At 47.8% G+C, this 27,963-nt stretch overlaps 1 protein-coding gene across 2 annotated transcripts; it reads right to left on the bottom strand.

Moving 5' to 3' along the window:
* Positions 1-47: 47 nt before the first annotated feature.
* Positions 48-27,963, bottom strand: LOC138754762 (cytochrome P450 2K1-like). 2 transcript variants are annotated; one of them, XM_069919551.1, is made up of 9 exons: positions 27,544-27,961; positions 23,324-23,486; positions 20,846-20,995; positions 19,539-19,699; positions 15,547-15,720; positions 12,050-12,191; positions 9,688-9,875; positions 6,644-6,785; positions 48-423 (listed from the first exon to the last, which is right to left on the bottom strand). In XM_069919551.1, exons 1-9 carry the CDS (start codon positions 27,742-27,744, stop codon positions 233-235), a joined length of 1,512 nt encoding a protein of 503 aa, XP_069775652.1. In that variant the 5' UTR covers positions 27,745-27,961; the 3' UTR covers positions 48-232. The 2 variants fall into 2 exon arrangements, with proteins under 2 accessions (XP_069775652.1, XP_069775653.1); XM_069919552.1 differs by lacking the exon at positions 48-423 and adding an exon at positions 5,677-5,803 and having other exon boundaries at positions 27,544-27,963.

Here is a 27,963-nt window from a genome sequence, read left to right as displayed (position 1 = left end):
TGATGCTGTTGAAACATCCTGGGGTTTAAAGATGTTGCAATAAAATCTTTTCATTAACATTCTATTTTAATCTCCTCCGTGGTAAATAAATGCCCGAATAGATGTATTAGAATCCACAACCAATGAGAGAAGAGTTTGCTGGTCAGCACCCAAAGCTGGCTGACCTCATGGACAAATATTTAAGACACCGTCCAACCCCACTGGTCTTTGTGCTGCGAATGAGAGGCCCCGGTCAGCAACATGGCTGGTGAGACACGACACACAATTGGTGTGGCTTTGGGCTCAATATTCCACCCACGACGGGCGTGAGGTCAAGTTCGGTTCCTCCGGGCGGCACCAGCAGGTCAAACCTCTGAAGCAGGGTGACGAAGAACAGGAAGAGCTCCACTTTGGCCAGCGTCTCCCCGGGACAGATCCTGCGACCTGTGGTGAACGACAAGCCCAGGGGGTTGGGGTGGGGGGGGGGGGTTGAGTCGTGCAACTGACGGATAGAGCAACAGAGCTCAGTGAAGCAATCTCCCCAGCCTGTGTCTAGGCCAGTGGCTCTCAACCTTTTTCTTTCCACTCACATTCCACCTTAAGTAATCCCTATGCCATCGATGCTCTGTGATTAGTAAGGGATTGCTTAAAGTGGGATGTGAGTGGGAAGGGAAGATTGAGAATTACTGCTCAAGACCCAATTGTGACTGAAATATTTCGCTTGAGAACAATTGTCATTGGCCCATTTCCTTTGGAGCGATGAAACCATGCATATAACGAGTCAATGAGGGATGATTAAAACTGGTTTTCAATCTTTTTCTTTCCACCCACCCACACACCACCTGAAGCAATCCCTTACTAATCACAGAGCACTAATGGCAGAGTTAAATGTACTTAAAGTGGGATATGAGTTGGAAGAAAAAGGTTGAGGACCACTGGGTTAGTCCCTCCGATGTAGAGGAGACCACAGAAGGAGCAACCGGATGGCCCACCCCCACAGATTCCCAACTGAAATGTTGGTTCACTTTGAAGGACGGCTTGGAGCCCCGAATGGTGGTGAGGGAGTAAAGGTGGGCGCAAATGGAGCACTTCTTGCGGTCATAGGGGTAGGTAGCGGGGGGGTGGGGAGGAAGGGATGAGAGAATGCGGGAGTCTTGGCCCTCTCCTCTCCTTATTTTTAAATAATGGAATAGTTCTGCGAAGGGCAACTAGTTTGTGCCATGCGATTACAGTGCCAGCGCCCTGGGTTTAAATTCGACGTCATCTGTAAAGACTCCCAAGACCCTGGCCACAACTTATTCTCACTGCTACCATGCGACAGAAGGTATAGAAAGCTGAAGGCCAGCACATCAAGGTTCAAGAGCAGGTTTTTTTCCAGGAGCTCTACATCGGAGAATCTGGGCACAGGCCGGGAGTTTGGTTCGCTTCACACCTTTGCTCTGTCTGCACCAGGGACAGAGACCTCCCAGTAGCCAACCATATCAGTTCTGTGTAACACTCCCACGCTCATGCATCTGTCCGTGGCCCTTATGTACTGTCCCGCCAAGACCAGCCGCAAAATGATGGAACAACACCTGATTTTTCCATCTAGGCCCTCTCCAAGTAGGTGACTTTTCCAGTTTCTGCTCACCTGCTCGCCTCTTCCCCCTCCCTCCTTCCCTTCCACTCTTCAGTTCTCCTCCCTCCTTTCACTTATCCCTCCTCCCCTTGATTGCTGCTGCCCCCTCCCTCCCTTCTCCACCTATCACCTCCTGCCTTTTCAACCACATTCCCTCCTGTACTCTTTTGTTCAGACGCCTGCCAACATTTTCCCATACCTTGATGAAGGGGTCTACCCAGAAACGTCAGTGATGTTCTTTTACCTTTGCTGTATAAAGGACACTGCTTGACCTGCTGAGTTTCTCCAGCATTGGGTTTTGACTCTTTCCAATGGCTGTAAGACCTTTGAACCTCCCCTGGTTACACTGATCAAGGATTGCTCCCTCACCATAAACAGACTGTGTGAACATTTGGGAAGAATTTATTCTCTTTTAAATTCGTTCAGGTATTTTGTTAACTCGTTATAGAACATTACAGGACAGAAAACAGATCCTTCGGCCCTTCTAAGGTGTGCTGAACTACTGCCTTGTCCCACTGACCTGTACGCAGTCCATATTCCTCCGTTACCCCATCCCCCCATCTATGCTCCTGTCCAAATTTTTCTCAAATCTTAAAATCGAGCCTACGTTCACCACTTTGGCTGGCAGCTCGTTCCACGCTCCCATCTCCCACTGTGTGAAGAAGTTCCCTCTAAATCCAACCTTTTCATTTTTAATTTAGACATACAGCACAATAACAGGCCATTTCAGACGAGTCTGTACCGGGGCTTGTAGGTGAACTGGGCCGCATGGACTCGTGGCCCGAAATGACCTGTTACTGTGCTGTATATCTAAATTAAATGGTTGCCCTCCCCTGCCCTGAACTTTATCCTTTTCAGCCTTAACCCATGCCCTCTAGTTTGTATCTCACCTACCCTCAGTGGAAAAAGCCAACTTACATCTACTCTGTCTGTACCCCTCATAATTTTGTATACCTCTATCAAATCCTCCCTCGTTCTTCTATGCTCCAGGGAATAAAGTCCTCACCTGTTTAACCTTTCCCTGTAACTCAGTCCCTCAAGACCTGCCAACATCCTTGTGAGGCTATTTCAAGGATAAAGATGTTTAGTTGTCCCAGGAGAACAGGGGAAGTACAGAGAGGGAGAAAGGAATTCTTCCAGGATTCTCTGGGGGGGGGGCAGGGTTAGCATAACGCCATTACAGCACCAGTGCCGCTGAATCTGCCTCTGTCTATAAGGAGTTTGTACATTCTCCCTGTGACCTGTGTGGGTTTGCTCTGCACGTTCCAGTTTCCTCCTGCCCTCCAAAATAAAAGGACGGGAATTTGAATCAGCTTGCCTGGAGAAAGCAGAGAGTAGTTATGCACAGGAGGTTTCCTGCCTGGAGGCCGGTGACTAGTGGAGTTCCACAGGGATCTGTTCTGGAACCCCTGTTCTTTGTGATTTTTAAATTTATATAAATGACCTGGATGAAGAGGCAGATGGATGGGTCAGTTAAGTTTGCAGGTGGCACAAAGGTTGGAGGTGTTGTGGATGGAGCCGAAGGTTACAACAGTGTATAGACGGGATGCAGAGTTGAGTGGAGAAGTGGTAGGTGGAGCTCAATCCGGATCAGTGTGAGCTGATGCATTTTGGAAGATCAAACCAGAAGGCAGAGTACAGGGTTAGTGGCTGGACACTTAACAGAGTGGAAGTACAGTGGGGCCTTGGGGTCCAAATCCACAGATCTCGCAAGGCTGTTGCCTAGGTTGAGAGGACAGTTAAGGCCTTTCATTTGCCGGGGGACTGAGTTCAAGAGTTGTGAGGTAATGTCGCAACACTTAGGAGTATTGTGTTCAGTTCTGGTCACCTCATTACGGGAAGGATGTGGAAGCTATGGAGAGGGGGCAGAGGAGATTCACCAGGATGTTGCCTGGATTAGAAAATATGTCTCATGAGGCCAGGTGAGCAGAAATGGGACTTTTCCCTTTGGAGATTAGAAGGATGAGAGGAGACTTGATAGAGGTCTACAAGATTCTGAGAGGTATAGACAGGTGGACAGCCAGTGCCTTTTTCCCAGGGCGGGAGAGGCAAACACCAGAGGGCATCTCTATAAAGGGAGGAAAGTTTAGGGCTGACATCAGGGGTAGGTTTTCTTTTTACACAGAGGGTTGTGGGGGCCTGGAATGCCACAACCAACAGGGATGGTGGTGGAGGCTGAAACATTAGGGGCATTTCAGAGAATCTTATAAAGGCACGTGGTTGAAAGAAAGATAGAAGGTTATAAGGTAGGAAAAGTTTCTTTTTTTTATGGCATACAGTATAACCCTGGTATCCAACACCTATGGGGATTGGTAGATGCCGGATAAATGAATTTTCCAGTTCCTTGAGGTTGCATGTTGCGTGGATTGGCAATCTAACAGTGAGACGTGCCATTTTGAAATTTCCATATTTTCTTAACCTATTTATTTTCCACCATTTTCCCCCCCCATTGCTTGTGGCTGCCGTTTGCTTGAATTCCGGATGACAGGGGTTTTATTCTATATAGGTTGGCACCACATCGTGGGCCGAAGGGCCAGTACTGTGCTGTATCGTTTTATGTGAATCCACAGGATTGCAGGTGAATTTGGGCTCTTGGGCCAGAAGGGCCTGTTGCCGAGAAAGGATTCAGTGCATTGCTGCAGGTTTGTGGCATCTGCCGTTTGTCTCTCTTGTCTACCTCCGGGAAGAGAAAGATATACGGATGTAGTTGAGAGGTAGTCAATGGAGTTATGTGTGGGTGATAAAACACTGTCAGATTACTGACGATCCTTTTGCCGAGCTGAATTCTCCCTGTAATTCGACATCATGCCGATTTCAAAAGGAATTAGAAAAACAATCTGGGAACAAAATGTCAGTCAGTGAAGCAGTAATGAATTCAAAGGCGTACTGTATAAACAGAAGCCTGCGCTCTGCTTTCAGCCCAGGTATTTATAGAACACTAGAAACTGGTCTGGATTCTGGAGAAATCTTCCAAAGTGAGAACAGGCAGTCGGAAAGATTAATGAAAGGTTGAGATACATCTCGGTGAGGGGGGTGGAAGTTGTGTACAAAGCCCATGACAGATTTCATCTGTGTTTACATTCTGATAAGAGTCCTCGGCCTGGAAACATTAGCTCGTGTTTTCCTCATCGCAGATCCACTGTGCGCAGCATTTTCTGAGCCTAGACCAGAGGAGTGGAGTCGGGCCATTCGGCCCATCGATTCTGCCCCACCTTTCTCATTTGCTGTCCTTTTCAACCAACTGAACAGGAATGTGTCCACCTCAGCCTTAAATGCCCCAAATGATTCGGCCCCCACAGTCGCCTGTGGCAACAAATTCCACAGATATTCAGCCCCTCCCTGGGTGAAGAAATTCCTCCTCGTCTCTGCTCTAAAGGGATGTTGTTGTTTTCTGAGGCTTCACCTTCTGGTCCCAGACTCCTCCACCATCGGAATCATCATCTCCACATCCTCTCTATGCAGGCCTTTCAATGCTCAGTAGGTTTCAATAAGATTCCGCCCCCCCACTCCACCACCATTTTTCTAAATTCCAGCGAGTACAATTCAGAGCCTTCAAATGCTCCTCACATGAAACTCTTTTGACCCAAGGGGTCATTCTTATAAACCTCCTCTGGACCCTATCTAATGCTAACACATCCTTCCTGAGATATGAAGCCCAAAGCTCCCCACAATACTCCGTGTGGCCTTATAAAGCCTTCACATCACACCCTGCTTTTATATTCTATCCCTCTCAAAATGAATGCTAATTAACCGAACATAGAACATCCCCGCACTCTACAGGCCCTTCGACCTACAATGTTGTGCTGACCTACATGAACCTACTCCACAATCTAGACCAGTGGTTCTCAACCTTTTTCTTTCCACTCACATCCCACTTGAAGTAATCCCTCTGCCATCGGTGCTCTGTGATCAGTAAGGGATTGCTTCAGGTCCGATGTGGGTGGAAAGAAAAAGTTTGAGAACCACTGTTTTAACCGTCCCTAATGGACTCGTTAGGTGCATGGTTTCAGAACTCCAAAGGAAATGGGCCATATTTTCTCAAGCAAAATATTTCAGTCACAATTGATTCTCAACCTTCCCTTCCCACCTTAAGCAATCCCTTACTAATCACAGAGCATCGAAAGAGTACAAAGACTTACAAGGTTGCGTCTGGAACTTGAGGAACTGAGTTTCATGGAAAGGTTACACAGGTAAGGACTTTATTCCCTGGAGTGTAGAAGATCGAGAGAAGATTTGATAGATGTGTACAAAATTATGATGAGCGTAGACAGAGTAAATGTAATTAGATTTTTTCCACTGAGGGTAGGTGAGACAAAAACCAGAGGACGTGGGTTAAGGGTGAAAGGGGAAAGGTTTAGGGGGAACATCTTCACACAGAGAGTAGTGGGAGTGTGAAACGAGCTGAAGTGGTGAATGAGGGCTCGATTTTAACCATTACAAAAAATTTGGGGACAGGTACATGGATGGGAGGGTTATGGAGGGCTATGGACTGGGTGCAAGTCTGTGGGACTAGGCAGAACAACAGCCCGGCACAAACAAGAAGGGCCGAAGGGCCTGTTAATGTGCTGTAGTGTTCAGTAGTTCTGTGTGTGTAAAAGTGCTGGAGAAAGCCAGCAGTTGCATTCTTTACAGCAAAGATATAGGAAGGATGTGGAAGTGTTGGAAAGGGTGCAGAGGGGATTTACTAGAATGCTGCCAGGTTTAGAGATTGGAACCAATCCACTCGGTGGGGGGATTATTTCCAGAATGAGTGGGTTTCTCAAAACCTCCCTCCCCAGTCGGATTCTGAGGCTTGGCTACAACTGAGAAAGGTGGATGGACTTTTGCCTCACAAGGATGAAGAGGGTAACAGAACCAAGTGGAGCGATGGAGATGTACCTCACATCAACTGGGATTCAATGGCAACAGGAGGAGGTGGAGGGGCAGAGCATCCTCCTCTTGCTCCGAGGAGCTGCAATGGGCACTGGGAACCAATTGAGATTTATTTTATTTTGTGGGGGTGGTGGGGGGGGGGGGGGGGTTGTCAAATTGTGCAGATGCGTTTACCTGTGGAGAAAGGGAGGAAGGCGTCTCTCTTCACAAACTTGCCAGCTGCGTCCAGGAAGTGACCCGGGTTGAACTCTTCGGGCTTGTCCCACTGCGACTTGTCACAGAGGACCGAGGCCAGCAAAGGCACAATGTACGTCCCCTGTGGAACAACGGACATGAGTCATCCCGCAACTTCACGGCTCCAGCTAGGAGCCCGGGCAAGGTACAGGTTAGAGCATGCAAATGGTGCCGTAGATCGTCGATAGGCTCCTCAAGGGGGAAGCCTTCTTTAAAGGCATTTTAAAATTGGATCAAACCAAGAAATTAAAAACAGTGTGGACCTGGGAAGAGCCTGTGCCAGCCAAGTACAACAATTGAGGGTGGGAGGAAACCAGAGTGCCTGGCAGAGACCCATGTGGACATGGGGAGAATGTACAAACCCCTTACAGACAGCGCCGGATTCGAACTTGTGGGAACCAGGTATAAGAACTGGGATTGTGAGGGTGCTGAGGGCAAGAAGGGAATCCCGAAGGGCCTCGGGGGCTGAAGGATTCCTGATCTTATCAGGGCTTTCGATCTAGAATCCAGGCTGCCGACGGATTGAACAGGAGTCTGTGCGGTGGCAGAGGCACCGAGAATGCTGGAGGTGAATCCCCGGACAGACTGCCTTCAAGGGGACTCTCCTTTGCCTTTCTTTCTCCTATCGTTAGGGCCAGTTGAAGTAGAGTCATGACGTCCATCCAGGCAGCGTCCGACCGCATACACGTCCGTTCAGAAATCCTGATGGGAGAACGGGGCGTGGCAGGTGCAACTCTCATTACTGAACTTGCTCAATTTGCTCAGAGATCCTCTCCTTTGCAGCCACTGTTTGTCATTACTGCAAAATGTCACATGCACCGACAGAACTACTGCCACAAGACTGAAGAACTCAGGGCAACCGGCAGTAGCGTTGCAGAAAATGAGCCCTAGTCCATTTCTCCAGGCACCATGTTCCAGAACCAAATTAATGACATTTGAAGCTATGGCCCAGCAGGTGAAATGTGCTGCAACGATAATTCTAATGCAGGAATTCCACAGGACCAAATGTTGCTGTCCCGGAATGGTTTAATTACCCTGGCACCCATGCCACTTCTAATCACCTGTCATTAGTATATGATATAGTCATGGTCAGGTCACTTGTCTGAGTGCTACTGGTACCATGAAACCCAGTACTAATTGCCGCATGGTCAGGTGGTCGGTGACTAAACCAGCTCCCCCACTAGCCTTGCCTGGTGCGGAGGGTGGCTAGACACCCTGCAGGATGTAAAACAAGACCTGTCAAAGGGCGGACGAACCCTCTCGTTGGCCAACGAGCAAACGCGGACTATGAAGCACAGAAAGGGCATCCCTTGCATTGGTCTGGCCGTTCACTGCAACAGAACCTCCACCCCCCACCGCCGTCTTGGACCGCGCCGCTCACTGGATCCGGGGAGGGGATGACGAGAGGGCAGGTCTGGACCTGTGCACACCCCCGACTCACCTAAAATCCATTCCCACACACACTGCTCCTTTCTGAGGAGTGGGGTATCCTCATATCAAACCCCACAAACTGACTGAAAGGAACCATCATCATCCTATGGGATGGATGGCCGGAAGAAGAATATAATACAATGCCCATATCAGACGACGTCCTATTGGACAGAATGTTTTGTGGACGTTAAGTAACGCATGACTAGTGCAACGCTTTCACAGCACCAGTGACCGGAGTTCAAATCTGGCGCTTTCTGTAAGGAGTTTGTACTTGACCTACGAGAGTTTTTCCCGGCGGGGGGTCTCCGGTTTCCTCCCACTCTCCAAAGAAAAATGCACGGGGTTTGTAAGTTAATTGGGGTATTTAAGCAGCATGAGTTTGTCAGCCGGAAGCACCTGTTCCCGTGCTGAATCCTTGATATTTGTTTTATTGAACCAAGCAAACAAGTTAATATTCCTGCCTACTCCAAATGTATTCGCCAAGCTCTGTGGGGTCAATAGTTGCAGTGTCGGAAACCAAGCTACACGGGTTAGTGTGACATCGTTACAGGGCCAGGGACCCGGGTTCCAATCCCGCACTGTCTGTAAGGAGTTCTAACCCCGTGACCTGCATGGGCTTTCTCTGGGTGCTCTGGTTTCCTCCCACCCTTCAAAACGTACGGGGTTGTAGGTCAGTTTGGCTGGAATTCGGTGGCACGGGCTCATGGGCCGGGAAGGGCCTGTTACTGTGTGGCACGTCGCTATGCCTAAATTTACATTCAAATGTATAACCTTGTGGAAGGAGTATTAAAACATTGGCCTTGCCAGCAATACCCATGAATAAACAAGGTGTAAAAGTCTTTCTCCTTCTCCCATCTCTTTGTATATTGCTTGCTGTAAATATATATTTTTAAATTTGAATTTGAATTTAGATATACAGCATGGTAACAGGCCAGAAAGGGGGGGGGGCATCCATGAGCCATGTCCCCATCTAAATTAGTTAATGTGCTCCCCCGCCCATCTGGCCCAACCACTACTGGGTCTGACGCTGCTACCCACCCCCCCTCCCAGTTTCGACACCGCTGAAAGAATCAATGGCCCTCCCTCTGCGGTTACCCTAATGCCTCTCGATTAGATTTGGTCTGATGTCGACTCTCTGCTCCGGCCCACGAATTTACACCCAATTGACCTACAACCCCCAGTATGTTTCTGGAGGGTGGGAGGAAACCGGAGCCCCCAAAGGAAACCCCTGCAGACACGGGGAGAACTTGCAGGCGTTTTCAGATTTGAACCACAGTTTCCGGCGCTGTAACAGCATTGCACTGACTGTTACACTAACCATGCCGCCCTTTGGTTATCTACGTTCTTGTGATGTTGATTGAGGAGTGGGTATTAGCTAAGGTGCCAGTTGATAGCCTGCGATAGGATCTCTCAGGTCCACTTCAGAGAACAGATGGCGTCTCTGCCGAGTACCTCGTCTGGAAGATCAGAAAGTATAGCACTACCAAGCCGGCTTGGGATTTTGAATTTTAGCCACTAGATTGAGAAGGAGGGTATTTATTATCACAGCCTACCTTGGGGATGAAGTAACCTTGGAAGTTGATGTCGATGGTCGTTGACCGAGGGATGCCCAATGGAGCGATGTTGGCAAACCTCTGGACCTCGTGGATGACGGCATCCGTGTAGGGCATGTGCTTGCGGTCCTCCATCCTGGGAGAGCGCTCTGACCCGATCACTCGATCGATCTCCTCCTGAACTTTCTCTGCAAGGTGTAAAGGGAGATACGGAGGAGAAAGTTACGTCAGTCGGTTGGGCGGGTGAATCCGCAATGAGCACTCTGTATCTACTCCAAGCATTCCTGAATATCTACATCAGAGAGACTGAATGCAGACTGGGAGATCGCTTCACTGAGGACCTTCACTCAGTCTGTATCAGTGATAGGGATCTCATACACGCATATGCCCACACAGATCCATACACATCCACACATGCAATTCAGTATGTATGTGTGTATATCTATTTGTGCATGAAATATATATTTGTGTGTGTGTGCATGTGGATGCATGTGCGGTTGTGAGGATATGTATACACATGAACACACACACACACACACACACAAAATAGATAGAAAGATAGATAGATAAATAGATCGATAGATGGCAAGATACTGTACACAGATCAGTGGTTCTTAACCTTTTTCTTTCCACTCCCATCCCAATTTTAGTAATCCCTAGGCCGTCGGTGCTCTGTGATTAGTAAGGGATTGCTTAAGGTGGGATGTGAGGGGGAAGGTTGAGAATCCTTGCTCTAGACCCGATGGTTACTGAAATAGTTTGCTTGAGAAAAATGGTCATTGGCCCATTTCCTTTGGAGTTCGGAAACCGTGCACATATCGAGTCAATGAGGGAGGATTAAAAGAGGGGTTTTCAAACTTTTTCTTTCCACCCACCCACACACCACCTTAAGCAATCCCTTACTAATCACAGAGCACCGACGGCCTAGGGATGACTTAAAGTGGGATGTGAGTGGAAAGAAAAAGGTTCAGAACCACTGATCTGTGTACAGTATTTATCTTGCCATCTATCTATCTATCTATCTATTTTGTGTGAGTGTGTTCATGTGTACACATATCTTCACACCCACACACGAATCCACATGCACACACACGTGAATATATATTTCATGCACAGATATATATACACACATACATACTGAATGGCATGTGTGGATGTGTTTGGATCTGTGTGGGCATGTGTGTGTATGAGATCCCTATCACTGATGCAGACTGAGTGAAGGTCCTCAGTGGAGCGATTTCCCAGTCTGCATCCAGTCTCTCTGATGTAGAGAAGGCCACAATGGGAGCACCGGATGCAGTAGACGACTCTCTCAGATACACAAATGTAATGTTGCTTAACTTGAAAGGCCTGTTTAGAGCCCCGAATGCTGGTGAGAGAGGAGGTGTGGTCGCGTGTGGTCTCAGATGATCTGGACTGGAAGACCTCACCTTGGGAACAGATGCGATGGAGTCAGACACATTGAGAAAAAGGAATAGAATCCTTTCGAATGGAAAAGTATAATTGAGGTAGTTGTGGGAGTTGGTCGGTTTGTAAAATATGTCTGAGGAAAGCTTGTCTCCTGAGAGATCAAGAAGGGAGAGAGGTCGCTGGAGATGGACCATGTGAATTTGGTATGGGAAGCTTCTCCAGCGCTGTATGTTTTTACTTCAATTACAGTGTCTGCAGACTTTGTGTTTTACTCTCCAATGTAGAGGATAGAAGGTGAGGTTAGGTGGAGGCAGGTCTTGGACACTGGGATGTGAGAGAGAGGTTCGGGGCTGCAGAGGCATGGGAGAGACTGGGCGCAGACTGGGACATTGCTTTGTTGAGCACCTCGGCTCCGTCTGCCGCAATAGCATGGATCATCCAGTGGCCACCCATTTCAATTCCCCATTCCATTCTCTTGTGCATGGTCTCGCGCACTGCCAGACTGAGACCACCCGTGAATTGGAGGAGCAACACCTCATCTTCCGACTGGGCCCCCTCCAACCAGACGGCATTAACATCGACTTCTTTGGCTTTTGTTAGAACCCCCTTCTTCCCCCATTCCTTGTCTCCTTTCGCACAGACGTGATAAATTCTCATCTATTCACTGATCCCATCCAATTAACACCTTTTATTGGTCTGAATTCCTCCCCCGTTGATTGAATTCTCTAATATATCCTGCTTTTGCTTTTTCCTTGAAGAAGGGGTCAGGCCTGAAACGTCAGCGATGTACATAGAAAAGACCAGCCAGGTCCCTCCAGCATTTCAGTGCATTTACTACAGAGACCGTCAATGGAAAGGACCTCGTGAGCTCAGTGGTGTTGCACGGTCAGGTAAATGCGGGATGACTATCGGAGTCAGGGACGTGGAGGGAATGCCTGGCATTCCTCCTTACTCTGGATGTCCGGGTATTTCATCATGATGTACAAGGCCCAGCGGATGGTGGTTGCAGCAGTTCCCATCCCAGCGATGAAGAGGTCACTCGTGGTGATCAGGAGATTCTTCTCGTGGAAGTACGTGTTGGGGTTTCCGTACTCCTTGGAAAGAGAATCGCGAGACAATCACAAGCATTATTACGAAGGCTTACGGCATGTTGGCCTCCGCAGACACGACTTTGTCTTTTTCTTGCATTTATTTATATAGAAATGTAGTTTGTTGAAATATATGCACTGTTGATGCCGTCACAATTTGTGACATATTCATCACCATAAATTAACCGTGGGATTGTAGGAGTGCAGTAGGATCTGGCAATACAGATACATAATTCCTGAAAGCGACGTCACAGGGTTGGAAAGCAAGCTTTGGACACATTGGCCTTCAAGTACTGAGTATAGGAGTTGGGATCTTCTGGAGAAGTTGTGTAAAACATCGGTGAGATTCAATTTGAAGTATTGTGTGCAGTTTTGGTCACCCAGCTGCAGGAAGGAGATCAATAAGATTGAGAGTGCAGGGAAGGTTTACTAGGATGTCGACGGGGCTGAGCTACAGGGAAGGTTAAACAGGTTAGGACTTTAATCCTTGCAGTGTAGAAGAATGAGGGGAGATTTGACATAGATATGAAAAATCATGAGGGTTTAGACAGAGTAAATACAACTTGGCTTATTCCACTGAGGTCCCTGAGATGACTGCGGTGGTAATGTGCAAAGTTTGGGAGTGCATGGAGTTTTGGTCATTTAGCTGCAGGAAGGATATCAATGAGAAGGAGTGTTCAGAGGATGTTGGCGCGACTGTTATAGGGAAAGATTAAAAAGGGCAGGACCTTATCCCCTGGAGTGAGGGGAGAATGATAGAAAGAGAACAAAATTATGAGGGGGAATAGACAGAGAAAAAGCAAGCAGGATTTTCCCACTGAGGGTCAGTGAGATACAAACCAGAGGACATGGGTTAAGGGTGAAAGGGGAAAAGTTTATTGTGGAACATTAGGGGGAGCTTCTTCACTCAGAGCGTGGAATGAGCTGCCAGCCGAAGTGGTGAATGTGGGCTTGGATTTTGACATTTAAGAAAAATTTGGATGGGAGGGATATGGAGGGATATGGAATGGGTTCAGGTCAGTGAGAATAATAGTTGGGCACAGACTAGAAGGGCAGAAGGGTCTATTTCTGTGCTGTGATTTTATATGGTTTTTTTTGGGGGATCAAGAGACATGAGGCAATGTTGCAACTCCATGAATGCTTGGTGAGATCCTATTTGGAATTTTTTAAAAATTATTTAAAATTTCCATACATTATTTGTCAAAATACAAAATATAATAATCGTATAGCCATATCAATTCCATGATGGTTTTATAAACCCCCCCCTGAAAAAAATATAAATTATAAACACCACCAACCCCCTTCCCCTAATAACGACCCCAATAAGGATAGAAAAGGAAGGAAGAAAGAAAAAGCAATAAAGAAAGAAAAAAAGCAGACCAGGTTGTCAAGGGGTCACCGCCTTTCACTCGTCCTTTTCCAGATTGATTCCAAGGAGTTAACGAGGTTTCATGAGATTCATACATTTACATCTACAATATGTAAATATGGGCACCAAATTTTCAGAAAAATATCATATTTATTTCTTAAGTTATAGGTAATCTTGTCAAGAGGATTGCAGCTATGAGTTTCCACCTGCCATCTTTCCAAACTTAAATGGGAATCCGATTTCCATGTCACTGCTATACATTTTCTTGCAACTGCTAATGCAATTTTTACAAACTCTTTTTGATATAAATTCAGTTTCAATTTTGGTCTTATCCTGCAAACACAACATTGGATCCAAAAAGTTCCTAACCCTATCCAAAATGTTCTCAATTTTGGACACAACCATTCCATTAGGAATATTGTGTTCATTTCTAATCAGGACGATGTGGATGTTATAGAGAGGGTGCAGAGGAGAATCACAAGGATGTGGTCTGGATTGGAGAGCAGGCCTCATGAGGAAAGGTTGAGTGAAATTGGTCTTTTTGCTTTGGAGTGACAGAGGATGAGGGGTGATCTGATTGAGGTGGGCAAGGCATTCAACAACAACATACGTAGTGAATGGGTATCACTGTGGACATGCTGATAAGCAGCTCCAAACAACCATGCAATGATGGAAAATAGGCCTCAGCAACTGCTGCAGGAAGTGAAGGGCGACCAAAGTTTCAGGCCTTCGTCAGGAAGAAGGGGAGGCAGTTAGAAGGGGAAGGCATAGGGGAGGGGGCACGAGGATGAGCGCATGGTAACAGATAAGAGGTGGATGCTGGTGGGAGGTTAGTCGGAAAAAGAGGTGAGACGTGAAGGGGAGAGAGCAGAGGGATAAAGACAGGTTTCTGGAGGAAGAGAGAGATAGAGAGAGAGAGAGAGAGAGTTAACAGAAATTGGAGCATTGATATTAATGCCGTGCTTGGAGACTGTTGAATTGGAATATAAGGTGTTGTTCCTCCAATTTGCAGGTGGTCTTGATTCTGAAAATGCACCACACTTGGACATAGAACAAGGTGCTTGCTGACCATGACAAACCTATTCGCGAAACTAAACCTTCACATTCTCTATTTTTCTTGCATCCTTGTGCCTTTCTGAGAGTCTTTTGAATGTCCTGATTGTTCCATCCTCCACCACCACCCTGGTGATGCATTCCAGACACCCACCACTCTCAGTGCAAAAAACATACCTCTGACGCCTCACCTAAACTTTCCTCCCCTCACTTTGTACAGATGTCCTCTGGTGTTTGCCTCTCTCGCCCTGGGGAAAAAAGGCACTGGCTGTCCACCCGACCTATGCCTCTCATAGTCTTGTCGATCTCAATCAAGTCACCCCCCCTCACCTGCTGAGTTCCTCCGGCATCTCTGTGTTTTCACTGTAATCACTATGTTTGCGGGCTTTCACCCCTCTCATCCTTCTTGGCTCCAAAGAGAAAAGCCCAACCTCTGTAACTTTGCCTCTTGGGACATGTTGTCCAATCCAGGCAACACCCTGATAAATATCCTCTGTGCCCTCATAAAAGCCCTCCTGTAAAAAGACCAATGATCATACGAGGAGGGTTTGACCGCCTTTGGCCAGCATTAGTTAGGTCTCATTGAAACATTTCGAATATTGAAAGGTGTGGTCAGAGTAAATGAAGAAAGGTGGGAGAGTCTAAGGCAAGAGGGCACAACTTCAGGACTGAAGGCCGTTTGCTTAGAGCTGATTTAATTAGGAATTTCAGCTGCCACATGGTGGTGAATTTGTGAAATATGGTGCCACAGTTGGTTGTGGAACTGGGTATTTTCAATTTTCCCTCCATTTAAAAAATAATAGCCGGCTTGTTTATTTTTTTCAGAAGCGACCAGAACTGAACAAAATACAAAACAGTGTTCATAGTTGTAAACATCGTACAATATACATCTGTACCAAAATTCTAACTTGCCCGTGACATCCGTGGTTGTGTCCTTACCTCTTGCTGCTTCACAAAGTACGTGTTGATGAAGCTCCGAGTGTCATTCTCGTTCATCTCCTGCTGCTTAGATTTGATGATGTTCTTCAAGCACGCCTTCAGTTTTTGGAAATGCATGCAAATCTCTTTGTGGCTCCCTGGCAGAAATCTCAGCCATGGGTACGCGTTGTACACCTGTAAAATATGACTTGCGGACGGATCTGGACCAGCTGGACAGTGGCAAATGGAATTTCACGTGGACCAGTGTGAGGTCTTACATTTTGGAAGGAAATGGAAATGGTAGGGCATTGAGGAGTGCGGTAGAACAGAGGGATCTGGGGAAGTAAAACACGAAAGTCTGCAGACACCGCGGTCGAAGCAAAAACACAATGCTGGAGAAACTCAGCAGGTCAAACAGCGGACGTTATGTAGCAAAGGTAAAGATACATCACCAACGTTTTGGGCTTGAGGCCTTCAACAAGCAGCAAGTGCCTGAACAAGTTGATAGGGGAGAGGTAGGGGAGGGGGAGGAGCACGGACCCAAAGGCAGAAGGTAATTGGTGGATAAGGGAGGGAAGATACAGAGCAAGCAGGGGAAGGTGGGGGATATGGCTATATGAATGGAGAGGGAAGGGGGTGGAGAGCTGGAAACCAAAAGAAAAGGGGAGGGAGGGAGAATGGAGAGTACAGCTGGAGAGAGTCCAGATGGAAAATCAAGTGTTGTTGCTCCAATTTATGGGAAGTCTAGGTGGGAGAGTACACGAGGCCACAGACAGACGTGCGAGCATGGGAGCGGGACCCAGAACTGGCCACTGGGATATCCCTGTCACTGGAGCGGACAGAGCGAAGCGATCTCCCAGTCTGTACCCAGTCTGCCCGATGTAGAGAAGCCACAAAGAGAGCGCTTGATGCTATTTGTAGGTGGGGGGGGGGGGGTGGGCGTGGGCCCTAGATGGCTCCTAGTTACAGTAAATGCTCCCTTCCTATTTTTGACTTCCACCCACACCCTCTCAGTAGAGACTCCCTCTGTTGCGTCCTCCCTTTCTGTAGCCCTAACCAGTAATGCTACTTCCCACCACCCCCTAGGTCCCATCCTACTCCTTGGCCAATCCTGCCCTTCCTGTTGCCAAGACTTTGTAATCGTAGTTCCACGTACTGATTCATGCTCTGTTTGTCCTCCTCATTCCTAACGCTGAAATAGACACATTTCAGCCCCTCTAACTGGCTACATTTATGTTTTGTCCTTCCTCGCAAGCTCAGAGCACGTGGCATCATCCGTTTGACCTTCTGCCCTCTTTTCTGCACTCACATTCTGGTTCCCACACCCCAGCCCCCCCACCAAAATAGTTTAAAACTCCCCCCCCCCAACAAACCTGCCGTCCTGGATATCGCTCCCTTTCCAGTTCAGGTGCAGCCCGGCCCTTTCTGTACAGGGCAGAGCTTCCCTGGAAGAGAGCCTGATGATCCACAAATCTGAACCCCCTGCCCCCTGCCCCCTGCCTCCTGCCCCAGCTCCTCAGCCATACACTCATCTGCTGTGACTTCCTGTTTCTACCCTGTCTGGTGGACGGCACAGGCAGAGATCTTGAGATGACCACCCTGCTTTTTAATGTCTTTCCTAACTCCCTATACTCCCTCTTAAGAATCTCATCCCGGCTCCTATCTATGTCATTGGTCCCCACGTGGACCACGACATCCGGATGCTCACCTTCCCCCTCCAGAATGCCATGAACTCGATCAGAGATGTCCCTAACCCTGGCACCAGGGAGGCAACGTACCATCCAGGAGCCTTGATCTCATTTCACAGAACCTCCTAACCAATGAGTCCCCAATCACATTGCTCTTTTCCTGACCCCCCTCCCTTCTTAGCAGAGGGGACAGCCTCTGCGCCAAAGACGTGACCACCGTGACATGTCCCTGGTAGATCATTTCCCCCCCACCCCTGCACCAAACATCCAAAACAGTAAGCTTATTGCTCAGGGGAATGGTCACAAAGATGTTCTGCACTGTCTGCCTATACCCATCCCCTGTCCTAACAGTCACCCACCTTCCTGCCTACTGACATTTGAGGGTGACTGTCTCCCTGAATCTCCTCTCTATCACTGCCTCTCCCGAATTATCTGGCGTTCATCCAGTTCCAGTTCCCTAACTCGGTCTCCCAGGAGCTGCAGCTGGATGCACTTCTTGCAGGTGTATTCATCAGGGACAATTGTGCTGTCCCAGATTTCCCACCTCCTGCATTCAGAACATTCCACTGCCCGAGCTGATGTCTCCATTAACATTTCCTAACTTACATCCAACGATCTTACCTTGCTGGAAATAAGTATGGACAGAGCAAATGCGAGCAGGCTTTTCCCACTGAGGGGAGGTGAAATACAACCAGAGGACGTGGTTTAAAGGGGAAAGGTTTAGGAGGCACATCAGAGAGAAACTTCTTCACAGAGAGTGGTGGGAGTGTGGGACGAGCTGCCAGCTGAAGTGGTCAATGCATTAGAATTTGGACAGGTCCGTGGATGGGAGGGGGTATGGAGGGATACAGATTGGGTGCTGGTTAGTGGGACGAGGCAGGATAATAGTTCGGCGCAGGCCTGTTTTCTGTGCTGTCATGGTTCTCGTCGATCGTTAAGTGCTAGCAGCAGGTCTTGGATCCTAAGCAAGGATGATACTAGCACATTACACTGGTCAACCAAGAGTTTGCTACCTGAATACTTTTCGGTGTTTTATGGAATTTGAGCTGCTGATCACAAAAATCACCTTAAAAAATTCCTATCATCTACTGTTTTTTAGATATACCTTTTTTTTGTAATTTCCTGTCAAATTTTAAGCCTAAAAAACCATGAAGTGCCACATGTCATTGAAAATTCATTTTCTGCCTTCGGACGTCTTCCCTGCTGATCTCAGTGCAGCCGGTGTCGGGCACGGTGAAAGGTTTCACCAGGACATTGCGGCCATGGAAAAGCAGCATCAGGGCAACTGGAATCCATCCACGCCGGCCGACTATTGTTGGACACTGACATGAGAGGCATCAGGTGCCGAGTGCAAACGAAAATCGGCGGCAAAACATTCTTAGGTCACTTGAAACTAATGCAATGAAACACGCTAAATTCAGTAAAAATGTAAGTTAACGCTTCTCCACCTTCCCTCGAGATACAACAAATCTGAAATTATCTTTGTGGTCAGTTTGAAGTTGTCCATCACAGCCCCCATTTTTTTTCTTTTGAGAAAAATGGTTGTGATCTTTATGTTGTGTGTTTTGATGTGTGCACCATGGTCTGGTGAAATGCTGGCAAAGGAGGAAAACCCAACACCCAACCCCAACAAACCAATTTTCCCTTGCAACCGCTGCAACCATGTCTGCCTGTCCCGCATCGGACTTGTCAGCCACAAACGAGCCTGCAGCTGACGTGGACATTACCCCTCCATAAATCTTCATCCGCGAAGCCAAGCCAAAGAAGAACATAACCATATAACCATATAACCGTTTACAGCATGGAAACAGGCCATGTCAGCCCTTCAAGTCCGTACCGGTTCACTTGAACAACTCCACTAGCTCCTCCGCAAACTCCTGAGGAAGTAGAGGCTTTCTTCCATGTCTCACATCACAGGTAGTGATCAATGTACAATCAGATGGTAACAAATGTACTTGAACTGACCGTTGGACTGTTGGTGAAAGAACCTTCTAGGTTATAGTATGACAAACGCCCATACTAGTGCACAGTTAGATCTTTCTAACAGCAGAACCAAAGGAAGGCGTCCACTGATGCTCTTGTTTTTATCACTTATCTTTTACCTCAGTTACTTTCCCCCATTGATGTAATTAAGCTTCAGACAGATATGGGTTGGCATCTGATCAAAGGTGGCACTCAATGTACAAAGTTTGGCTCAGTGAGAATCACACACTGAATAGGGATGGGCGCCATTTCCCCACCCTTGTGCCCAGGAGTCCCGCCCTTGGGTCAGCGATGGTGTCTCAGTGGCACGCCGCTCCCGCAAAGGCTCGTGGCAGAAGTTACCTGCACCATGGGGCTGCCCAGGAGACGAAAGCTTTCGTGGACCAAGTGTCCTATGTTAAGGAACGTCTTGTCCTCGTAGTCAAACCGGTCTCCAAAGACGATAGAACAGATGATGTTGGCTGTGGCGAAGTTTGTTATTATGTCCGTGTCAAATGGTTGACCTGAAAACACAGAGTTAAGGCCATTATACGTAGGAGCAGAAATAGGTTATTCAGCCCGTCGAATCTGCCCCACTATCAGCTGATCCATTTTCCCAATCATCCCAGCCTTCTCTCCATAACCTTTGATGCCCTGGCTAATCAAGAACCCATCTCTGTCTTAATGCACCCACAACCGGAACTAATTCCGCAGATTCACCACCCTCTGGCTGAAGACATTCCTCCGCATTTCTATTCTAAGCGGATGCCCTTCAATCCTGAAGTTGTGCCCTCTTGTCCTTGACTCTCCCACCATGGAGAACAGCCTTTCTACATCTACTCTGTCTATGCCTTTCAACATGTTTCATTGAGATAGCTTCCCCACCCCGTTCTTCTAAATTCCAACGAGTACAGGCCAAGAGCTGCCAAATGCTCCTTGTGTAATAACCCTTTCCATTCCCTCGTGAGCCTCCTCCGAACCCTCTCCAATTCCTTGAAGAAGGGCTCTGGCCCGAAATATTGGCAATATATCTTTGCTTTTTATAGACGCGGCAAGACTGGCTGAGTCCCTCCGGCATTTCAATGTGTTTTTAACTGCAATCCCAGCGTCTGCAGACTTTCATGTTTCTCTCCCCTCTCCAACGTCAGCACATTCTTTCTTAAACGAGGAGTCCAGAACTGCTCACAATCCTCCAACTGAGGTCTCACCAGTGCCTCCTAAAGCCTCAACACTGCCTCTCTGCTCTTATAGTCTATTCCTCACGAAGTGAACGCCAACACCGCATTTGCCTTTTTCACCACCGACTCCACCTGCAAGTTTACCTTCAGGCCACCCGTTGTTCTTCCATTTTGCAGGTGTCCTTGGCTTGGAGTGCACGTGGCCACAGGCAGACATGTTGGCATGGGAGTGGGGTGTGGAATTAAAATGGTCGGCCATTTCAGGGAGATTAAAATTGGGGAGATCGCTGTGGCTGCATCTTTGCACCTCAGACGATTGCACAAGGATGATTCCGGGAATGAAATGGTTATCATATGAAGAACTCTTGGCCTGTACTCGTTGGGATTTAGCAGAACGGGGGAGGGGGGGTGGGTGGGATCTCGTTGACATTTTGAACGTGGAAAGGCGTGGATGGAGTAGATGTAAAAAGGTTGTTCCTGAGTTCAGCTCACCTTTGTATGACTTAATCTTTTCCACCAGGAACCCAGCCTCTTTGATTATTTTCTCCTCAATGGACTTCTTGCCCATTCCAAACTCTCGCAGTGTTGTCAGCGTGAACCTGCGCATCTGCTTCCAGGCCTCGCCATTGGACCAGACCACACCTGTGTGTCCAATCAGAGAGCTCGTTAATCTGGCAATATCATGCCCGGTGTGACCAGAGAGGTCGAAGGTCGACCGGCCCAGAAGTCCACAGGCGGAATTAATGCGAGAAGGGGGATCAATTTCAGAAGAAGTGGGCAGCTGCAACCGTGGTGCCCGCTTGTCACCAACGGTCCCATTTGGGATTTTTGAAGGGCATTGATTTCTTCATTAAATGGAAGCCTCTTTCACACTGCCAAGCCTCCGACGAAGCAGGTAAGCTTACCGGGCATGCTGCATGCGGGAGCTTTTCCCACCGCATCGCGATTTACCTGGCTAATCGGAGAGTGGAGTCAGAGGTGGGGCGAGTGGCTGGTAAGTAAACAGTGATTTGTTTGAATTTTTGGGGAGGGGGGGAGGAGACAGTCACCCCAAGCAGACAGGAGTCAGCTAATTGGTTTACTGTGAGGGAAGGGTAGGAGTCAGTGCAGGGTATCCCTGTGGCTGTTTCCCTCAGTCATAAGGATACTGTTTTTGGGGGGCTGGGGGTGGGAAGTGACCTACCAGAGACAAGTTGTGGTGGTCAGGTGTCTAGCATGGGGGCTGGCCCCTTGACTCAGGTGAAGGTGGGTGGGGGGGACAAGGAAAGCTTTTGTAATTGGGGACTCGCTGGTTAGGGGAGCAGGTAGGTTTGCTGGGGGCTCCTGGTTGATATGCTGCCTCCCAGATACTAGGGTCAGGGATGTCTCTGATTGAGTACACAGCATTTTGGAGGGGTAGGGTGAGAAGCCAGATGTTGGGACCAATGACATAGACAGAAGTGGGGATGAGGCCCTGAAGAAAGCATGCATGGTGTCAGGGAAGCAGTTAAACAGCAGTTCCTCAAGGGTGGTAATCATGCCAGGATTTCTGCCTGCGCCATGTGGTAGAGAGGGCAGGAACAGGAAGATGTGGTGAACAAATGTGTGGCTAAAGAATTGGGGCAGGGGTTCACATTTGTGGATCATTGGGATCTCTTCTGGGGAGGGTCTGGCCTATACAAAAGGGACAGTCTACACCTGAACTGGGTCTGGCCCGTACAAAAGGGACGGGCTGCACCTGAACTGGAGATGGACCAATCTCCTGGCTGATGGGGAGGATTTAAACTAGTTTGGCGGGGGTGGGGGGTGGGAATCAGAATGAGAATGTGGAGATTAGGGTAGAATAACCAGAACGTTAATGGGGCGGGGGGGTGGGTGTGGTAAACGTAGGTGGTAATTAAAGGAGTGAATGTGAGGGGACATTCTCCAATGTATATATTGCAATGCAAGGAGCGTGGGAAGTAAGATGGATGAGATTGGAGCATGGATTGACAGATGGAAATATGATATTGTAGCCATCAGTGAAACTTGGTTGCAGGAGGGGCATAATGGGCATCTAAATATTCCAGGATCCTTTGTTTTAGGTGTGGTCAACCTGGGAGGGTGGGGGGAATAACAGGAGGAGGAGTTGCTTTGCTTGCTGTGGCAGGATAGATTGGAGGTCTCATCCAGTGAGGCTATTTGGGTGGAACTGAGGAATGGGAAAGGTATGAAAACACTAATGGGGGTGTATTATAGACCCCCTTAATGGACATAGAGGAGCAAATTTGTAAGGAGATAGCATATATGTGTAATAAACATAAGGTGGTGATTATAGATTTTAACTTTCCACACATTGATTGGTATGCCCACATTGTAAAAGGGCATTGTAAATGTGTTCAGGAAAGTTTTCTAAATCAATACACAGAACTGATGAGAGAGGGGGAAATATTGGGTCTCCTATTAACCTAAATTTAAAATTTTCTTTTGAATGTAGACATACAGGACGGTAACAGGCCATTTTGGCCCACGTGCCAGGTGGTGCCCAATTACACCCAATTAACCTACACCTGTAGTGCATTTTGTGAAGGGTGGGAGGAAACTGGAGACCCCGGAGGGAGCCCATGCAGACACAGGAAGAGCATGCAAACTCCTTACAAACAGCGCCAGATATGAACCTGAGCCGCTGGCGCTGTAACAGCCAGGCACTAACCGTGCCTCGCTCATGAGAGGCATAGATAAGGCGAATGTCAGTTTCTTTTTCCTTACTAACCACAGAGCACCTGGGCTACAGGATGCCATAGGTGCTCTGTGGTTAGTAAAGGATTACTTGAGATGGTACGTGAGTGGCAAGAAAAAGGTTGAGAACCATTGGTGGAAATAGAATGATGGGAATATATGGGGACAAAACTAAGGGTGGGAAGAAGCTTTGAACGGATTTCCTGTTGTAAATGATTGATTGTGAATAAAGTATATTTTTTGGGGGGGGAAAAATGTGAGTGAAGATTTTACCTGATCCTTCTTTGAGGATATTCATGATTGGTACATCTGGCCGGCCAAGGAATTCGTCGGCATAGTTAATCAGAGCGTTCTTCACCGTGCTGTAGCCTGCCAGCACCACAATCTTCTCAGGACCCATTTTCACCGAGTACACGCTGCCGTACTTCTCAGACAGCTGAAATGAAGGAGACGAGCTGTGTAAATCGCTCTGCACGCAGTTCGTTGGTCGTGCGGTTCACCCAACACCCCGATCTGGCTTCTGGTCCTTGTGAAACTCTTTCAATCTTGACCCACTAATATCAATCTTTCACCTTCCTGCATTCTCGCACCCACCCCCTCCCCAAATGCCTCACATTATCCAGCAGAAGAAACCGACTCCTCTCTCCTCCTTCCCACGGGCTTGATGCTCCCTTTGCACAAAATCAATCTCCTCCCATTCGTTGATGATTCTCTCTCTCTCTCTCTCTCTGTCCTCCCCCTACCCCCAGCATTCAGCCTTTGGACACTCCAGCACAGAAGCAGGCCCTTTGACCCTTTTAGTCTGTGCCTCATCCCACTGACCTGCCCCAGTCCCTATCCCTCCACACCCCTCCCATTCATGTACATGTCCAAATTTTTCTTGTGTTAAAATTGAGCCCACATTCACCACTTCATCTGGCAGCTTGTTCCACACTCCCACCACTGAAGAAATACCCCCAAACGATTCCCCTTTCACCCTCAGTGGAAAAAGCCTCCTTGCATTAACTCTGTCTATGTCAGTGGTTCTCAACCTTTTTCTTCCCACTCACCTGCCATTTTAAGTAATCCCTTACTAACCATGGAGCACCATGCCAGGGAGGGAGGTGAGGTGACCAGAAGTGAAGAGATTAGAGACAGTGGCTCGATGTGTAGTGGTGGGGTCCTGTGAGAGCCGTAAGATAGGAGGAGGTGTCTTCAAGCTGTCGTCTGGCCTCAGCAAGAAGCTGTTCCGCAGCCTAGTGGTGCTGGCTCTGATACTCCTGTACCTCTTTCCCGGCGGATTATTTAGAGGATACAGTCGTGTGAACTGTCCCTTTGATTGTTCAGCATTCTCACTGCCCGTCAAACTGCTTTCCTCTACATTCAGATCTCTTTTAAGCTTTGTAATTGTGTCCAACTTTACCAATTTAGCACCGTGTACTATATACTACCAAACCGGTGTTTATAGGACACAGCAATCTGACCTCTCCTCTCTCGTATTTGCCTGATGACAGGCAGAAGGTAATTTTGTGTAATATTATATGTTCTGGATGAAGGAATTCACAATGAAGGAATCTTACACTTTGATATTCTACCAGTGCCCTCTAGTTCAGACTCCCCTCCCATGGGGAAAAAGGTCTGTGATCATTTGCTTTATCTCTGGCCTTGATGGGCTCCAGGGAGAAAGGTCTCAGCCTTTGCAGCCTCTACTCTTCATTCAAGCCCTCTGGTCCCGGCACATCCTTGTAATTCTCTTCTGCACCCATTTCTAGGCTGTGTATTGGGTGTCGTGGGGTTTAACAGCTGCCCCATTAATGGTGGTGTTTCTCTGAATGTCTGCTGACCCATGTACTCTCAGCCACAGGAAACACAGAACCATGTTGGAGAAACTCACCAGGTCCCACAGTGTCCATAAGGGGAAAAGATATATCACCAACGTTTTGGGCTTGACCCCTGCTTCGAGGTATGAGCAAATAAAGGCTGGGCGGGGGGAGGAGGAAAGAAGAGGCGGGGGGGGAGGCAGGGAGAGCACAGGGCTGACAGCCAAGGGGCCAGAGGTAGATGTGGCTAGAAGGGCTGGCGAGAAGAGCTGAGGTTTGATCAGGGTTGGGTGGGGGGGGGGGTTAGCTCTGTGAATCCAGAGCTGGAGGAAAGGAGAGATGGAGAAAGAGACACCGGGTGGGGAGCTGAAGGGAAAGAGAAAAGAGGGACAGAGAACAAGAGAGATGGGGAGTGTGGGGGGGGAGGGGATTTGCCAAATGGAAACTGGAGGTCAGTGTTAATGCCATCCTGAGGGAGGGCATTCAGATGAAAGGTGAGGTGTTGTTCCTCCAATTTGCAGGTGGTCACTGTTGGGCAGTGTACGAGACTATGGGCAGGCATGTCAGCAAGTGAATGGGTCAGGCTATTGAAATGTGTGACCACTGGGAAATCCACGCTACCGCAGCAGAGCTGAGGTGATCCATGAAACGATCTCACAGTCTGGGCCCAATTTCTCGGATGTAGACGACCCCTGCAGATTCGTAAGTGAAGTGTTTCACTCCAGTAGAAAAAAGCATGGGCTCCAGAATTATTCCCATCTTATTTCCTACCCAGCTAAACTGGAAAGACCATTGGAACTAATTTAATTTGGAGACCTTCTGGCCCATGGCCCACGCTGCCCAAATACACCTGTGTGACCAATTTACCTACAAGTCGGGGGAATGAGTTCAAGGGTCGAGAGGTCATCCTGGAAACTCTATAAATCTCTGGTGAGGCCAGAGTATTGGGTTCAGTTCTGGACACATCATTGGTGGAAGGTTGTAGAAGCGATGGAGAGGGTGCAGAGGAGATTCACCAGGATGTTGTCTGGATTGAAAAATAGGTTTGATGAAGCAAGGTTAGCAGAGCTGGGACTTTCCTCTTTGGGGCGTAGAAGGATGAGAGGTGACCAAGAGGTCGACAAGATTCTGAGAGAACAAACTGCAAGAGGAAGAGAACGAGGAAACAAGCTGTAAACCCAAACAAAAGTGGGAACACGATCTAAACATAAAGATAAAGAATGAAACATGGGAAAAGCTATGCTCCGGAACTATGAGAAATACAATAAACACAAGGTTACGTATGATACAATATAATTGGTTACACAGGCTATACACCATGCCCCAAAAGTTAAATAAATGGGACCCAACAGTATCAGATAGATGTTTTTGCTGTAAAGAGGAAACGGGAACAACAGTACATGCAATTTGGGCATGTGAGAAAGTGGAAAAATTTTGGGAAGAACTAAATCAGGTATTAAATAAAATCACAAAAAGCAACATACCAAAAAATCCAGAGATCATTCTTCTAAGTAACATAAGTAAGGAATTAGGCCTCAAATTGGATAAAGCGCATAAAAGATTTATTATGATAGCCTTAGCTGTAGCAAAAAAATGTATTATGTCAACCTGGAAATCAGAAGATAGCCTAAGAATACAGCAGTAGTACATAGAAATGAATAAATGTATTCCACTGGAAAAAATAACATATAATTAAAAAAAATAACGTCTCAGTATTCGAACATATTTGGGAACCGTACATGGAAAACAACAGAGAGGGCCTACCGCGGGCCTCCACCCCCTAAAATGACAGTATGAGAAGAAGACGAAATGAACTGATCCAGTGTGTAAAAGTAGATGAAACAATTTTCTTGTTTATTTTCATTGTGTGAGGACATTGTTTAATGGGTTTAATGTATTGTATATGTTGAACGTTTAGTGGGTAGGGAGGGGGGGTAGGAAGGAGGGAGGGAAGGGAGGGGGGAAAAGGGGAGAAAATGTCACTGTATATTCAAGAGGGAAAGGTTTATGTGTATTTTGGTCAATATGGTTCATAGAGTGAAAAATAAAACATTTTTTAAAAAATTCTGAGAGGCATAGATATGGTGGATGGCCAGCGCCTGTTTCCCCAGGGTGGGAGAAGCAAACACCAGAGGACACCTGTACAGAGTGAAGGGAGGGAAGTTTAGGGGAGATGTCGGGAGGTGGGGGGTGGGCAGGTTTTTTTTACACAGAGTTGTGGGTGCCTGGAATGCCTTCCCAGGGTGGTGGTGGAGGCTGGAACATTAGGGACAAGCACGTGGATGAAAGAAAAATAGAGGGTTATGAGGCGGGAAGGGCTTTGCTTTTTTGTTGGTAGGGATATATTAGGTCAACACAACATCGAGGGCTGAAGGGCCTGTTCTATATTGTAAAATCTATCTTCTATATTCCAACACCTCCCCCCACCCCTATCTTTGGAAACTGGAGCACCCGGAGGAAAACCACACAGGTCACAGGGAGTACATATAGATTCCTTGTAGGCAGAGCCGGATTCGAACTCGGGTCACCGGTTATGGCATCGCGCCAACCATGGCACTGACCATGCCGCCCAAAATTCCAAGCACAACACAGCCCCTTGCAGAGGCCTGGTCCCCTGTCTGCAACCCAAGCCATTTCCCCCCCCCACAACCCTCAGCGTCCCCACGGCATCGGAGCTCGTCGATTCCCTCTTACCTCCACCAGCGACTTGTAGAGCCTTTGCAGATCCAACTGGTGCAAGTTGCCAATTATTGGCAGGGGTGTCGGCCCAGGGGGGTAGTTCAGTGCTGAGCTGTTCCCCAATCCAGCCAAGAGGCGCAACAGGAAAATCACAATCAGGGAGTAGAGCAGCAGCGTCGTAAGGAGACTCGATGAGAGCAAGTCGAAGAAGGCCATCGTGGCAGGAGCCTGAAACCAAATTACTCTGTTAATTCCACGTCCCTTTCAATGTCTCCCAAAATCAAGCCAGGGTTTGATACTTCTGCATTGACTGCTTCCTCAGATCTGCTCCAAAACAGTTACATTCCCCAGCGTAAACGCAGCAACATGTCGACAGCCCAGATCCCAATCTCTCTGCCTTGTTGGTGACCAGGTTCATTGGACTTCTGACCAGTA

The sequence above is a fragment of the Narcine bancroftii genome, chromosome 2, assembly GCF_036971445.1.
Source record: "Narcine bancroftii isolate sNarBan1 chromosome 2, sNarBan1.hap1, whole genome shotgun sequence".
Taxonomy (NCBI): Eukaryota; Metazoa; Chordata; class Chondrichthyes; order Torpediniformes; family Narcinidae; genus Narcine; species Narcine bancroftii.
This window is presented reverse-complemented; position numbering and strand designations above follow the sequence as displayed.

Coding starts and splice junctions, on each gene's coding strand:
- LOC138754762 (XM_069919551.1), bottom strand. CDS start 27,744: ATGGCCTTCTTCGACTTGCTCTCATCGAGTCTCCTTACGACGCTGCTG. Junction 20,996..23,323: donor TATCCTCAAAGAAGGATCAG/GTAAAATCTTCA, acceptor TTGGACACACAG/GTGTGGTCTGGTCCAATGGC. Junction 6,786..9,687: donor AAGGTTACTTCATCCCCAAG/GTAGGCTGTGAT, acceptor GTTGTTCCACAG/GGGACGTACATTGTGCCTTT.